The sequence below is a fragment of the Camelina sativa genome, chromosome 18 (genome assembly GCF_030686135.1).
Source record: "Camelina sativa cultivar CO46 ecotype springtype chromosome 18, ASM3068613v1".
Lineage (NCBI taxonomy): Eukaryota > Viridiplantae > Streptophyta > Magnoliopsida > Brassicales > Brassicaceae > Camelina > Camelina sativa.
The window spans coordinates 19,756,878-19,771,977 of NC_141897.1; the positions used below are offsets into that span (position 1 = coordinate 19,756,878).

General features: G+C 38.9%; 3 protein-coding genes across 4 annotated transcripts; 1 reads left to right on the forward strand and 2 right to left on the reverse strand.

The window, feature by feature from the left end:
- Positions 1-368: 368 nt before the first annotated feature.
- LOC104762094 (protein SOSEKI 5) lies at positions 369-2,960 on the forward strand. Its single transcript, XM_010485322.3, has 4 exons — positions 369-944; positions 1,206-1,275; positions 1,370-2,245; positions 2,516-2,960. The coding sequence occupies exons 1-4, from the start codon at positions 701-703 to the stop codon at positions 2,628-2,630; spliced, it is 1,305 nt and encodes a 434-aa protein (XP_010483624.1). The 5' UTR covers positions 369-700; the 3' UTR covers positions 2,631-2,960.
- Positions 2,961-4,616: 1,656 nt separating this feature from the next.
- LOC104762095 (methyl-CpG-binding domain-containing protein 7-like) lies at positions 4,617-6,664 on the reverse strand. Of its 2 annotated transcripts, none has more exons than XM_010485323.3 (6): positions 6,351-6,664; positions 5,964-6,116; positions 5,775-5,873; positions 5,412-5,609; positions 5,215-5,337; positions 4,617-5,098 (listed from the first exon to the last, which is right to left on the reverse strand). In XM_010485323.3, the coding sequence occupies exons 1-6, from the start codon at positions 6,495-6,497 to the stop codon at positions 4,904-4,906; spliced, it is 915 nt and encodes a 304-aa protein (XP_010483625.2). In that variant the 5' UTR covers positions 6,498-6,664; the 3' UTR covers positions 4,617-4,903. The 2 variants fall into 2 exon arrangements, with proteins under 2 accessions (XP_010483625.2, XP_087355520.1); XM_087499394.1 differs by having other exon boundaries at positions 4,617-5,091; positions 6,351-6,640.
- A 3,191-nt stretch (positions 6,665-9,855) lies between these two features.
- Positions 9,856-13,601, reverse strand: LOC104763586 (subtilisin-like protease SBT5.4). Its single transcript, XM_010486942.3, has 8 exons — positions 13,199-13,601; positions 13,001-13,110; positions 12,441-12,538; positions 12,184-12,348; positions 11,944-12,040; positions 11,325-11,862; positions 11,158-11,252; positions 9,856-11,080 (listed from the first exon to the last, which is right to left on the reverse strand). Exons 1-8 carry the CDS (start codon positions 13,331-13,333, stop codon positions 9,961-9,963), a joined length of 2,358 nt encoding a protein of 785 aa, XP_010485244.2. The 5' UTR covers positions 13,334-13,601; the 3' UTR covers positions 9,856-9,960.
- Between the last annotated feature and the right edge of the window lie 1,499 nt (positions 13,602-15,100).

Here is a 15,100-nt window from a genome sequence, read left to right on the forward strand (position 1 = left end):
AGCTCATATTATCGTTAGTTGATGATCTTCTGATCACAATTTATGAAAAAACACAAACTTCCAACTGACTTTACACAAAAGATACACCCAAAAAATATATATATATACGTAAGTTACACCAAAATAGCATTCATTTTGAATAATTCTATATTGAAGAGTATAGTCTAGTTCCAAAAAGAAAAAAGAATATCTAAATGATGAAAAAAAACTTAATAAGAATCTCTAGCTCTCTACCAATCTTAGTAGTATATATATATATATATATATTCAAAATTGAAAACGTACTCCTTAAATAAGTCACAAAAATAATTGAATTAAGTCATGGTAGAATTTAAATTTATATTGACTTTGGGAAAATGCTTTTCTACTGGCGCAAGAAAGAGCCGATAAAATGGTTTATATCAGAAAAGCCAGAGGAGAGAGAGATAGAGAGCAAAGTTTCATTTGTTGTGTAGCCCTTTGTCTCTCGCATCCCATTTTTCAAAAATCTCTCTCACTCACTCACTCTCTCTCTCCTCTCTTGTTCATTTACTTTCTATAAATCCAAACTCATAAACAAAAGATTTTGTCTTTCCATCAACATCACTCTCTCATAACTCCCCCCCCCCCTAAAAGACTCTCACTTTAACTCTCCTTCACTTCGTGTTCTTCGTCTTTCTTTTCACTTTTTTTTCCCCACAAGCAAAAGAAACAAAACAAGATGAGTTCAAGAGTGTTCAGAGGAACAACAACAACAGAAAACAACTATCTGGTCCCCAGGAGATCCAAAGACCAACAACAAGACACTAGTCCGGACCGTAACCGAATCTGGTCTGAACCTCGTCATAAGCCAATCGTTAACCGGAAAGTCCCAGTCGTCTATTACCTCTGCCGTAATGGTCAGCTTGACCATCCTCATTTCATGGAAGTCACTCTCTCTTCCCACGATGGTCTCTATCTCAAAGGTACTTTAAATCAACCCTTTTGTTAAAAATTACACCTTTTCTTGATCCATAGCTTGACAAAAAAAAAAAAAAAAAACTCTTTTAAATCTTTTTTTGTTCAAGAAAGTAGCTTTTTGAGTTCAAAAGGTTTTCAAACTCTCTCTTCTCTTTGGCTTTTCCCTCTTTATTATTACAAGAACATACAGTGCCAAAAAAGCGGCAAGTTTTCGAATTGTATAGCTTTCAAAATAAACTTTATTTTGGTTTCTTCCAAATTCTCAGATGTGATAAACCGCTTGAATGATCTTAGAGGGAAGGGCATGGCAAGTCTCTACTCTTGGTCTTCTAAACGGTACACGACTCTAAACTTCCACCTTCGGATCTATAAAGCTACTTGCCTACTTCCTTTAAAACTCTCTTAACATTTTGTTGTTAACTTTTCACAGGAGCTACAAAAATGGATTCGTCTGGCATGATTTATCAGAGGACGACTTCATCTTCCCAGTACAAGGTCAAGAATACGTTCTCAAAGGCTCTGAGGTTCTTGATTCTTGTCTTATCTCAAACCCAAGAAGCCTCCTCGAAACCACGTCGTTCAGGGATCCAAGATCTCTAAACCCGGATAAAAACTCCGGCGATGATATCCCGGCGGTGATAAATCGTCGGAGAAACCAGTCTTGGAGCTCCATCGATCTCAGCGAGTACAAGGTCTACAAAGCAACCGAGTCAAGCGCCGAGTCAACTCAAAGACTCGCTGCTGACGCTTCTACTCAGACAGACGATCGACGGCGGCGTAGAAAACCGGCGAAAGAAGAGGTGGAGGAGGAGGATGAGGAAGTGAAGAGGTCGTTGAGTTACGAGAACCAGAGCACAGAGCTTAGCAGAGACGAGATATCTCCTCCACCGTCGGATTCGAGTCCCGAGACTTTAGAGAATCTGATCAAAGCAGATGGACGGCTGATATTACGTCCTAACGAAAGCAGCACTGATCATCGGGCGGTGGAGAGTTTATCAAGCGGGAGGATGAGAGCTTCTGCTGTGTTGATGCAGCTTATATCGTGCGGTACGATGTCGTTTAAAGAATGCGGACCCGTTTTGTTGAAAGATCAAGGGCTGTCGATGACTGGGCGTAGCGGGTGTACGCTAGCGAGAGAAGCAGGTGATAATAATAGTAGTAGTGTGGAGAGGGTAGAGAAGGAATTAAAGAGTTTTGGAAGGGTACAATTGGAAGATAAGGAGTATTTTAGCGGCAGTTTGATTGAGACCAAGAAGGATGAACTCGTTCCTACTTTGAAAAGATCTTCGTCTTACAATGCTGACAGGTAAATTAAAAAACATCAAGCAGTTCGCTTTCTCTTTATGTGAGACGGCACGTAGTTCTGTTTTCACTTTATTTTTTAAATGGATTTTCCCGTACGTACGTGGTAAATAATTGGTTATGGCGTGAGTTGATTGAAGAGCTGAAAATGGTAAAGTTTGTACAAGTACATTTTGGGGCGTCTTTCAAAACGTCTCTTCGTTTTAGAATAAGCTTTTTTTTTAAACCATGAACTGAAAGATTGTAATAATTGATATTTTGTTCATTTTATTAGGAGTTCAAGGATGGTACCAACGACGGAGAAGGACGAGGAAGCAGCTGTTCGAGCTAAGTGCATCCCGAGGAAACCAAAGTCGGTGGCTGTAAGGAACAATGGTGGGCAGCAGTAATGAAACGGCAGGAATGTCTCTGATGAGAAGGAAGCTAGACGGCACGTCTAACAAGCTTAGTTTGGGTTCGAATAACAAAGAATAGGGAATGATGAGTTGTAGTAACTTGTAAGCATTGTGAATTGTGTAGGTAAACTATGTAAAATTCCCTTTGCATGCTAAAAATTAAGAGTAAACAAGATGGGTGCATATATTTTTATATATAATTGTTGTAGTTTGAGCCTAGGTGTCTTTTGAGGTCAAATTTAAATCTGATTTCTTTCATAACCCAATGTTACCTTATATATGTAATTGGGAATCTCATTTATAAATTGCAGTTAGTTTTGACAATTTTTTCATTCTTTTGATGTTTCCCATTTGATAGCTCCTTTCACTTCAAAATAATATGCTAAATGATTATAGGAAGCTTCGTTTACTTTGGGAGTATTACTGTAGTAGTAATTATACATTAATCTTGTAGATACTTCTGATGTTAATTAACAAGAAATGCTCTGACCAAATAGCAAATACATTAAAAAAAAATTTTGTTTTTTTATAGATTTGTAGTAATTGTGAATGTTGGGTTGAATCTAACTAGATGATGTAAAAGATTTTAGAAAATTGTAGCAGTTACCAAACAGTGTTCTAGGATAATATGGCAGAAGTTTTTTTTTCTGTGGTATCAATGTTAAGCTAAAAGTGATTAAGTACAACTAACTATTTGATTCATAGATATAGCTAATTTTGCAGTAAAGAAACCATTGGGCTCGATTTTGTTGAGTATTCTTATAGTATTATACTACAAATTGACTTAGTTTGGCGTGATTTGTTTAGAGAAGTAAATTTATGTTACTGGAAATCACATCGAAAACATTATATTATATTCGAAATAAATGCCATTGAAATGTGGTAAAGTGATATTTATCCTTGAAATTATAAATAGCTTAGAGTCAAATGTTGGGGTAGTGCCTTGAGATTACAAATTTAAAATTCAGAAAGAAAAAAGTCTCTATGCCTTTAACTTTGGCCTATTTGTCCTTTTTGGGCGTCAATTTCGATTTGTATAGCACGTACACAATAGAAATTTTTAATAATCGTACCAAAAGAAATTTCAATAACCAACAACAATGTTGTCTTTTGACTTTGAAAACTTAGAAGTTTCCACTTACCCATTTCTAGAAGTGTTAAACAGCACTGTTATCCAAAGTCTTCTCATTTAGTAGACTTCTATGCAAAAGAAGAAATACATTATACAAATTCCCACGATATGCATTTAGTGTGGACATCCAATATACTACTACTTATTAAATGAACCGTATTATCACGCATCCAAACAAAAAGACAAAAATAACACACTTAGGGTGAATCTTGGTTTATAACCAACACATTAAATGTCGATTCCGAATTAGAAACTCATCAAGGTTAAGACAACAATGAAACAGTTTAGGTTGACCAAAAAAAAGGAAGGGAAAAGGTTAGACCAAATTCAAAATAAAACACTGTATATATTGAAGGCTAAAAACACTTTAATATGGAGTCTATCAAAGGCTCAGACTGATTGTCGTACATTCAAGAGTAAATAAAGATAATAATCATATAAATTACATAGATAAGATCTTGCAGTAGGTGACTGACTTCATTGAAGTGAATTCACATTTTGGTAAAAAGAGCTGTTATTGCGTGTACACAATGTACTTCACAGTTCACAGTTTTATATTTATTTTTTATCTACTGTTACTTACATTTTTTCTACAGTTTTACTGGAAAAAACCGGTATCGGGAGGTAATTATAGACTCACATGGAATACGATATGAGATACCAAACTCGAGAGCTACTGGCTTTAACCACTAGTAACAACGATGGACTCTCAGGAACGAGCAAGTCCTGTAAATTTCGAAATTTATACTCGATATAATTAGATTCACATGCTAAAAGATGTTTGCATGAGCTTTTTCGTATTCGACGATTTCATTTAACGAGAAGAATTCGAAAAAAATAAAAATATAAGCAAGGAAGAACACATAATTTATTTTTGAAAACACATGTCAAGATTATTTCAACCATTATTTCACCTGCCTTTACTACAGACAACTTTTTGTCCCCTAACTTAACCTGAGCACTAACATATATACCTACCCAAACTCCGGTTCACAACGAATATTAACATGGAAAGCAAAACCGGTAATTTGGGTCAGTTATGAACTAGTCTGAAGTATGAACAACTTGATGAGACTACCGACTGGACTAGCTTGTCAAACCAACCACAAATAGACCAGACCTAGTCACATTTTTGTTAAGAGCGGTCTTGGACCATTGAAACAAACGCCTCGGACCATGTCTGTTTAACTGAGCTAGAGACGTCTGATCCAATCACTTTCGCAGTAAACATGTTTCCGCCTGGACCAGTAAGGACCCATTTAACTTTCTTCGGTGGGTTTGGGTCAATAACTTCCTTCAGAAATCTGGTATCATTCCGGTTCACTGCAAGCTGAAAAATATGTTATATAAGAAACCACCGTCACACCATTACAACCTTGTAAACCTCTAAATGACGTAAAAGCTTAAAACCAAACTTTGTTTATCTGGTAAGCTTAGAAAACTTACGGCAAGCTGGTTGGATTGCACCATAGAAACCGAGTCAACTGCACCATTCCCGACTGCTAGCAAGTATCTCTCAACTGCTGCCATGGAACGGAACTTATTCCCCGTTTCTGGTTCAATATAAGACTGCAAATAACAGTATTAACGGTTTTGAAAATCTGGAACACAAAACAAACATAACCAGAATATCAGATGTATACCCTGTCTATTTGGGTGGAACTTCTTCGCGGTTTCTCCTCAATGATCCATCCATCAGGTAATCTGAAATCTTTGGAATGACTACGACGATACTGTAAAAGCATAAGCTGCTGATCTGTATGGTTCCCGGATTCTTTTAAGTATCTCTCCACAGAAACAAGTGAACGGAAACGCTTTCTTGTTTTTCGCTCAACATAATACTGCAAAGAACAATACTAACTGGTTTAGCAAGAGACTCAACCCTAAAATCATTCTAGTTTTGTTAAGTACATGTTACACATTCTGAAATCATTCTAGTTTTGTTAAGTACATGTTACACATTCTGTTCCGAGTAACATATATGCATAGGGTCTCTACACAAGTACCTTATCAATACAATGAGAGTTTTTCCTCGGAACCTCTTCAACAGACCATCCTTTAGGCAATCGAAAACCCTTGGAGGCATATTCAACGTTACGATGTTCCTGCATAAAGCATAACTCTCACTGATTTCAAGTATTTGATCCAAGAATAACCATATGCATCTTTGCAATTTGAAATCTAGATAAAGGGACCTGTTTGGTTCTGGATCGTTCATAAACCCTTGTCCTTTCCTGGAAGAAGGTGTTTGCTCGAGTCAAGCGTCTATCACTTACTTCTCCAGCCAAATGTCTATGAACAGCTTCTAAAGATGAAAACTTTCTACCAGTCCCTGGCTCAACAAAGTACTGCCCACAATACCCAAAGCAAGGAAAGATGAGATTTTTCCACAAGATAACTCTAAGATATATCCTCTAAAGCAACAGCCAAAAGCTCTGTGACAAAAAAATCACTAATTTGATCCAAACATTACACTTTGGTCTCATACATATCCATTGCACGAAAGACTTAACAAGTCTAAATCTTCAAATTGGTGCGAAATCTAGAAGAAGAAAAAAACTCAAATTTCGTATCACATTTACCGTATCGGCACTGCCGCTTCGGGTCGATCGCGGCCGATTCACGACGGTCCAACCAGGCAAAATCTTGCCGCGAAACGAAATAGTGTTCACGATCTGCAGCTGGCCCTCGTCAGGCGAGGGTGAGGATGAGGAGGATCTCGTCTGCATTGCTTCGTTTCCGGGTTTAACCCACACAAAAAAAAAAACCCGAGACGAGAGTGAGGTTCTCGTTCTGGTCAAGTCCAAGCCAAGCCACGCCACGCCACACACTTTTTATTTCTCTGTCACTCACTGCTTTCACGAAACGACACGCAAAAGGCACACTTGGCAATCCTAATTCATCTCTTTTTTTTTTGGTAGGGAATAGGGGAGACAAAGCCTCCCCTATTTTATTAAATCAAAACAAAAATCAAACACAAACACGACGAGAAATAGCTATATCGTGCGCATCATCCGACAAAAGCGGTACAAGACAATCTCGAATAACATCAAAAGAATGAAAACCCAACTCTAATGAGAAAGCACAATTTGCCAAACCATCGACAGGACGGTTTGCCTCTCTATACGTATGTAGAACCCGGACACACCAGTCCCTAGAAATGAAGTCATGGCACAAACGTACCAGGAAAGACAAAGGGTGAGTCTCACTCACCCCTGTCTCGAGAAAACCAGCCACCACTTTTGAATCAACCTCCAACTCTAACCGCGTCACCCACTTCTCCCAAGCAATGCTAAGGCCGTAGTAAACTCCCCACAGTTCAGCCAAAGGAGCCTAGCATATCCCAATACGAAGAGAAAACCCACACTTCCACTCTCTCGAACCATTTCGTAACACCCCGCCTGTTGTTGCCATGCCAGGATTCCCACGAGATGCTCCGTCCGTATTCATCTTCATCCAACCATCCGCGGGAGCAGTCCAAGCAATCAGACGGTCCACACGAACAGGGGGTGAACTGACGCTCCCCAGTCCTCTATTCGCACCACCCACTTCCTTGGCCATATCCTTGATAAATTTAACTCTAGCACGGCACTTCTGATTACTGCCAAAAACGTTGCCACAACACCATTTCCAACCCCACCAAACAGCCATACCAAACACCGTAGACCATACACAACCCTCAATCTGATACACATCATTCATATTCTCATATAACCATTCCAGTAAAGTAGATTCAAAAAACCGAGTTTGTTTGGCCACAGGAACCAAACGCCGCCAAAGCCCCGCCATAGCTCCACAATCCCACAGCACATGAAGGATCGTCTCGACTCCATTTCTACAAACCTGACAGTTTGGCGAATCTCCCAAGTGCCTATGAAACCGCTCAGCATTGGTCATTATCACATGATGACTTACTAGCCATAAGAAGGTCCGAACTCGTTCTGGGACCACCAAGGTCCAAACAGAAGACCAGAATCTCGCCATATTTGGTAAAGGCATATTCTCCTGCGTAAGGACTGAGTACGCAGAAGCCACTGTGAAACTTCCATCAGAACTCCCCCCCCCCACGAGAGACGATCTCTAGCACCAATAACATTATCCAGAACCATCGCATATAACCGCAAACACATCTCCTCAGAAACATACGGTGAAATCATGTCATGAGCCCAACCAATGCCATCTCTCCATACATCTTTAACAACTTCATTTTCCCTCTCTAGCGGCACTCGAGAGATCACCATATTGAGTAAAGGCTCATTAAGCAACCACCTATCTTTCCAGAACTGAATCTCTCTCCCATTCCCAAGGATCCAGCTATGCCCCTTTAGGATCACCTCTCGCACCCCTAATCCCACACTCCCCCATGTTGAGGACCAGGTAGACTTTGGTGTCAACCAAGCAGTATTGTGGTTATTCTCCACTTTATATTTACTCCGCAGGATCTGCGACCATAGACTCCCCGTGTCATGGAGGAGACGCCACCCAATCTTTGCCAACAAGGCCATATTCATACTCTTGGTCTTTCTAATACCCACTCCTCCATCTTTTTTAGGCAAACACACTTTTTCCCAAGCAATCAGATATTGTTTACGTTTTTCCCCTGTACTCCCCCATAGAAAGGATCTCGACACTCTATCCAAAGCTTCTAGAGTCGCATATTGTTTACGTTTTTAGCAAAGTTTATTATGTGCATATCAGATGCATTACTCAAAGTAAAATATAAAAAAATAATCAAAAGTTTTTGGATTACTACTTTTAAAAGTTTGTAATCAAAAATAATGAAAAAATTTTTTCGGTTGTAATAAACTAAATAATATTGTTGATAGTTTTTTATTAACGTAAAAATAATAAGGTTTTTACTTTTAACAATAGCTACAGTATATTATAAGCTTGTAACCAGTAAATTATTACTATCTTTTTTTTTTCACTAGAGTGTCTTTATTGATTAAGCCTGGTAAACAGGCCAATATTACAAGCCGAAAGAACCAAATGTACAAAACAACCCAACTAAAACAAAAGCCCACAGGCCCAATGCATAAACGAAAACTAACTAAAACCCAAGAAAGTCCTGTATTTGCGTCAGCCGCTGAAGGAAGAAGAAGTGATAAGGTTTATTCAACCAATAACACGTGTCAACAACAAGGAACCGTGAGCTGCCAGAAGCTTTCGTCGTCAACCTCCCTCGTCATCATCGAACTTCATCGACATATGTCCAGCTCGTCATCACCGCCGGTTTGCATCAATCGCCGGCAAAAAGGAACAAGAGGGAATGATATGGAAATCAAATGAAAAAGTTAATGATTCTCAAAACAGCAACTGATGTCCTCTGATTCCTACTGAGGATAAACCATTCAGTTCTTAAATTGTAGAATCTTCTCCATGATACCATAAAATCAGATTTTTTATTGAATTCAAATCTTTCTTGGCTGTTATGAACTTCCAAGTCTTGACTGATTCTCTATCTCTTGAGATTTCTTCTGACTTAGAAGTGGAATTTAAAGCTCAATGTGCGCTGACAGAGCACAACCCTTACGACTTTGCAAAGACTAGTGTTGTTGGTAAACATACGCCCAGGCCTGGTCACTGCACCCCGCACCCTTCTCCCGACGATACAGGAAAGCTCTATCAACCCAATCATCCTGGAAACTACAGTTGCTAAAAACTCAAACCAAAAGTTCGAATTGAAACTCCCTACCTCAGGGAGTTGCACAACCAGATCTAAGGAGAGAGATTAAGCAACATAAATTTTGAACCCAGATCAAAGTGAATCGAAAGAGAGAAAGAGAAAACCGGAAAAAAACTTCCGGAGAAGAAGCTGAGCGATACCGAAAACAGAGCCGACCACAGGTGCTAATCGAAGCCACCCATGCCGGAATCAGAGGCGACCAAAGGCGCTTAACAGAGCCACGTATGCCGTAAGAAAGCTAGCCATCACCACAAAAGACCAGATGATGCTAGACCTAAGCCGGATTTCTACCGGACGACTAAGCAAATCGGTTTCTCTCTCTAAAAGATGCGAGAGAGAGAAGAGAGAGCAAACCCAATTCATAAATTATTACTATCATCTAACTAAAGTATAATAATGCGTTTAAGTCAATTAATTATTTTTTTATTTTTTGTCAACATTAATTTGGCGAACCAAACTTATAAATTTGATTTGATAGAAGAAGAGTGAAAAAAAAAAGGTGAAGGCTAGCTTGAAAGTTGGACGACGATGGGACTCCTAACGTAATGATGGGAATCAGTCCACGTCAGCTCTCCGAAGACGTAGCCAGAACCAGAAGGCTTCACTGACTTGGGACGCAGTGTCATCTGAAACATTTTCACCTCCCCAGTTTTGTTGAAATTGAGTTGTTTGGGCTCCACGTTGACGCTTACGCCAAGTGGCTCTCGGAAATGAGCATTGTAAGTAGCAGGCGGTCCAACGTTCTTGAGTTTGCGGGTTACGGTGATAGAGTCCGTTAGGTTTAGGATAGTGATCGAAGGGTAGTTGAAGTCGAGAAGATTGGCTCCTTGGCGGCACATGTACTGTTTGTCCTCGGCAAAGAGTTGAACTACGGTGTTGTTGTAGCCAACTGCGCAGAGGAAGTCCAAGTAGTCTCCAGTGGTGAGATCGTAGACAAGACCAGGATGAGCGGCTTTATTTGGTTGGACATGGCCTGAGCCGTAGCTGAAGGGATTTGCTTTCTTGAAGGATTCATCAACCATGGGCTTTCGTCTGTTGTCTCTAGTTCTTGAAGTGGTCATGATAGCAGAGCGGATAGCAGCAGGACTCCATTGAGGGTGAAGTGTCTTCAAAAGACCAACAATGCCGGAGATGTGAGGACAAGACATAGAAGTCCCTGATTCGGTGTTGTAAGGAGTTCTGCGATGGTCAGAGTCTAAGTCCGTAGGGCTTGTGGCTTCCGTGAAGGCGGCTATGATGTTGACACCAGGTGCAGTGATGTCAGGCTTGAGGATCCCTGGTGTGACGGAGTTAGGTCCTCTAGAAGAGAAAGAGGCCATGAAAGGAGCAGGCTTTATGTTCAGCGCACTAGTTGGTGCTTTTATGTAGCCTTTGGGATCTTTCGTGGAATTTAGGTACTTAAACACAGCTTCACCATCCTTGTAGTCAATTTGAGAAGCAGGTAGAACATGAGCGTCTGAGATGATTTCGTTTCCACTCGCCTTGTCGTTGCATAGAATCATACCCGCAGCCCCCGCAGCGGCCGCTTGCTGTCCCTTCTCCACTCGTGCGTTGTCTCCTCTAAGACACACTACGATCTTCCCTTTCACCTTCTCCGGGTCTAGGCTACCTTTCTTGCATAGCAATCTATGTATCCAACATTTAGTTATTTAGTACATACTTACATTAAACATTCCCAAAAAATATATATCGCTTTTACTTACGCATCCGTTGCATTTCCATTGGCCACTTTAGCTTCTGCAGCACTGATAACGCTGTACATCTTATCTTCGGGCAAAGGCTTTGAGAGGCTTGTTCCCTGCGTTCAAAATTAGTTACTTGTACCACAAGAAAGAAAAGAACAAAAAGTTTTTAAAAGTGAAGATCAAACCTTAAAGCTTTGGCCGTTGTTCAGCGCAACAAAGGCTTGAAACTCCCGATCCATGGAGCTAGCTCCAACTGTAATAATCCATGGTGCAACGTTTGAGACAGTTCCAGGCTTAGGACCAGAATTTCCAGCAGAGGCCACAAACGTCACACCATTTTTGACGGCTAGGAAGGATCCAATGGCTATTCCATCGTTCATGTAATCACCGGCGTCTCCTCCCACTGAAGCCGAGATAACATCCACACCATCGTCGATGGCAGCCTCAATCGCTGCCAAAATATCAGCATCAAAGCACTCCGCGCCATTCACAGGCGGCCAGCACACTTTGTAAGCAGCAATTCTAGCTTTAGGAGAGCCGCCGCTGGCTGTGCCGTTCCCGATGCCAAACACATTAGCTCCGGGAACAAAGTTACCGGCCGCCGTGGAAAGAGTGTGGCTACCGTGACCATCGTGGTCGCGAGAGGTTTCAAAGGAGGCGTTTGAGGGAAGGCCTGTGTAGGCTAAGTAACCTTTGTTAAAGTACCTTGCCCCGATGAGCTTCCTGATTACATGTGATGGATCAATAACATATCATTTTGCGTGAATATTTCTATAAACAATTAAGTTAAGATGAGAGCTGAACCTGTTACAAGGAACATCCCTATGGCATTTGCCTTTCCACCTAGCCGGAACAGCTCCATACCCTTCATCGCTGAAGCTTTTTGATTCAGGCCACACACCTTCATCAAAAAGTTGAAATATTTAAACACTGAGAAAGGTCCATGACTTGAATATGATCCTTATTCATAACTATGATGATGAATCATAACATCATGAAATGGAACGGAACAAATAAATTCAAACTTTTTTTGGGAATTAGTACCTGTGTCCAAGTTAGCGATGATTGTGTCCTCTCCATATCCTGCTTTATTCCACAGTGAAGACTTGTGAACAACACCATTTTTCTCAAGGAGCATGAAATTCCATGAGTGAGTGGTATGCAGTTTTCTTCCTTTGTTTAAGAATACAGAGACTACATCAGGGTGCTCTGCATATAAAATATGTTTAAAATTTCGTTAGCTGATGAAACCGAAAGGAACTGAGAAGCCTATGTAAAAATATAAGGACTGATGATCTCACTGGCGATTTCTGCAGCTTCAGTTTCGTCAAGAACTGCGGCGAAGCCATTGATATGTCTCTTGTATGAGTAAAAGATTGCTTCTTGTGCATTTTGATGGCTGCAATAGAGAGAAGATAGTTATTTATTGTAATGTACACTACTAAAAATCTCAGACTAAACAGGCCGGTTAGGCTAGTAAATTCGTAATTCATGCAGTAAACGAGTACAATTATACCTTTAGACATATATAGACTTGCCTCGCCTAAAACCCTGAGGAAAACCAATGTACGTACCCCAAAAATCCCTTATTTTCATGTATTCCTCTCTTTATACGTACGTCTAGTTGATTTTGTGCCTCTATATTCCAGTTTGGTTTCAAGACATGGTTACTAAACACAATTTGATTTTTATCTTTAACAAAGATACATAAACAAAAATTAAGTGTCATTAACCTAAAACCATATCAGATGATCCGGTGAGCCGAAATACTTCCCCGTTAGCTTTTTGATCCAATATAATTTAAAACATTGATTTAGCTAGTATTTTTCATTAAAAGAGAGATACATCGGGGTGATGATACCTTCCCACGAAAGATGCGAGAAAAGTGCGATGTGAGTGAGCAACACCATCAAGATGGACTGAAGAGAGTTGAGTAGGATAGGCGTGAGATCCCAAGTACACTATGTACGACTGTTCAATTAGAATATGTGAATTAAACAAGTGCATAACGATCGTGATAGCAAATATATAGAGTTACATAGAAAGAAAGAGAGAGGACCTTTTTAAGAGCAAATGCAGGAGAGGCAAGGAGAGTGACGAAGAGAAGAAGAGATAAACTTTGGAAGCTCATTGTGTGAGAGTATTGAGTACTCACATATCTTCTCATCATTCTCATGTACAAATACTTCTCCATAAATCTCTCTCCCTCGCTATATTTGGCAAATGGATCGAATCACGAATTATCTCAACTTAATTACTATTAAAGTTGGTTGAGTTATTTCAGCATAACTCTGTTATCTCTTCCATTCCACTGTCATTATCTAACTAAGAAAGAAAAAAAGGATAAGAGGATCTTCGTGCATTTTTATCTCCCTATTTTTTGGAATTACTTTCCCTAAGATTTTTTCTTCATTCTTTGTAAACAAATCAATTTTATTTATACAGTATAACGTACATTCATTAAAAAAATTAAAGGAATTTACTGTGTCTCAGTTTATGTTTTAATACTTTATTAGAAACAAAAAATTCGTAACGGATAGAATTTGATTATTCAAACTTAATTAGTATAAACAACATAATTAAGATGTAACTTTTTTCCTACATTTTTAACCCTTTGAAAGAGAGGTTGATTGAACCTATTAGGCTATTTACATGTGATTAGCTAGACAGCCAGAGGTGGGTAACCACACCTCAGACCTCACTACAAGCCTCATGTCAAATTTTCATTACTATTAAATCCCGAGAATCAAATGTATTGGTAGATGACTGGTTTAGTCATTTTAATCAAATTCTTCAGCTTTTTTTTGAGTTTCATAATATATTTCTGCATTAATTCTCGCCGTGGAAATCTCATCTAATATAAAAGACGATTCTAGCTAATTGTCCCCAAGGGAAGTGCAATTTGGTTCATCTCAGTCTCTGATGCTATTTTTTTTTTTTTTTTGTAAATATGTCAAGTAATAAAATAAGAAAACAGGACAAAAGATTGTTTTGCTTGGTTGTATATACAGTAAGTACTCTAGAAGTATGTACAAATAAATATATTTTTCTTTGGCGTACAAGGAAAAATGGAAACTGATAGAGAGAGTCAAATAAAAAAAAAACAAAACACAAGTCGATCCTATGGCTATCCATTTCATACTTTGGTTGGTAATCCTATAAAAACCGAACAATCAATCATATACATATACTTGTCCAATTATGTAGACAATTATTGACTTGAATTATCTAATGAAAGTTTATGAAATTTACAAATTGAGTAGTTGAAAGAGTGTGAAAACAAGAATCTTAAGGTATATTATATAACTACTAGAAGAGAGTTTTATACTAAAACGAAGATTGCTTCCGCGTGGAAAAGGCACTAAAAAGTGCCACGAGTCACTATCTCTTTTTATGTTTTATTAATATCGCTTCTACTTGCTTCCCACGTTTCCATCAAGCTTCCGTACATATCTTCTTGTTAATTTGAATTGAACCACGCGATTCTTTTCAAATGCGTAGGTTTCACGTATTTGGTGTTGTCATGCCTTCGCTGGGGTTGTGCTAGATGGCTCATCGCTGACGACAGTTTTTGACAGAACATTCTTAAAAGAACTACTACTAAAGTATCTCTATTTCTAACAAAACACACAAACAGAGTAGGTAGTTCACTTTCTAGAATACATTTCTGACCAAAAATTAAAATACTAAAAATGAATTAAAAATAGAAGTTCTTATGGACCAAAAAGAAGAAATTAAACGAACCGACATACCATAACCAAAACCAAACCATATGTTTATTTTTTTAATATATATGTTTGAAACTCATAAAAGTGAAACCACACTAACCTTGTTCAAATAGACAGTATTCATATATATAAATACAAATGGATTAAAATCACGAAATTAGTAAAAGTTAGCTTATATCAAATCATTCAAATAACTTCAAGAAGCATATTTTAATTCTGAAGTTCTAAAAGTA

Coding starts and splice junctions, on each gene's coding strand:
- LOC104762094 (XM_010485322.3), top strand. CDS start 701: ATGAGTTCAAGAGTGTTCAGAGGAACAACAACAACAGAAAACAACTAT. Junction 945..1,205: donor CGATGGTCTCTATCTCAAAG/GTACTTTAAATC, acceptor CCAAATTCTCAG/ATGTGATAAACCGCTTGAAT. Junction 2,246..2,515: donor TCGTCTTACAATGCTGACAG/GTAAATTAAAAA, acceptor TCATTTTATTAG/GAGTTCAAGGATGGTACCAA.
- LOC104763586 (XM_010486942.3), bottom strand. CDS start 13,333: ATGGAGAAGTATTTGTACATGAGAATGATGAGAAGATATGTGAGTACT. Junction 12,539..13,000: donor CTCGCATCTTTCGTGGGAAG/GTATCATCACCC, acceptor TCTCTATTGCAG/CCATCAAAATGCACAAGAAG. Junction 12,041..12,183: donor CATCGCTAACTTGGACACAG/GTACTAATTCCC, acceptor TTTTTGATGAAG/GTGTGTGGCCTGAATCAAAA.
- LOC104762095 (XM_010485323.3), bottom strand. CDS start 6,497: ATGCAGACGAGATCCTCCTCATCCTCACCCTCGCCTGACGAGGGCCAG. Junction 6,117..6,350: donor GAAGCGGCAGTGCCGATACG/GTAAATGTGATA, acceptor TATTGTGGGCAG/TACTTTGTTGAGCCAGGGAC. Junction 5,099..5,214: donor TGCAATCCAACCAGCTTGCC/GTAAGTTTTCTA, acceptor CATATTTTTCAG/CTTGCAGTGAACCGGAATGA.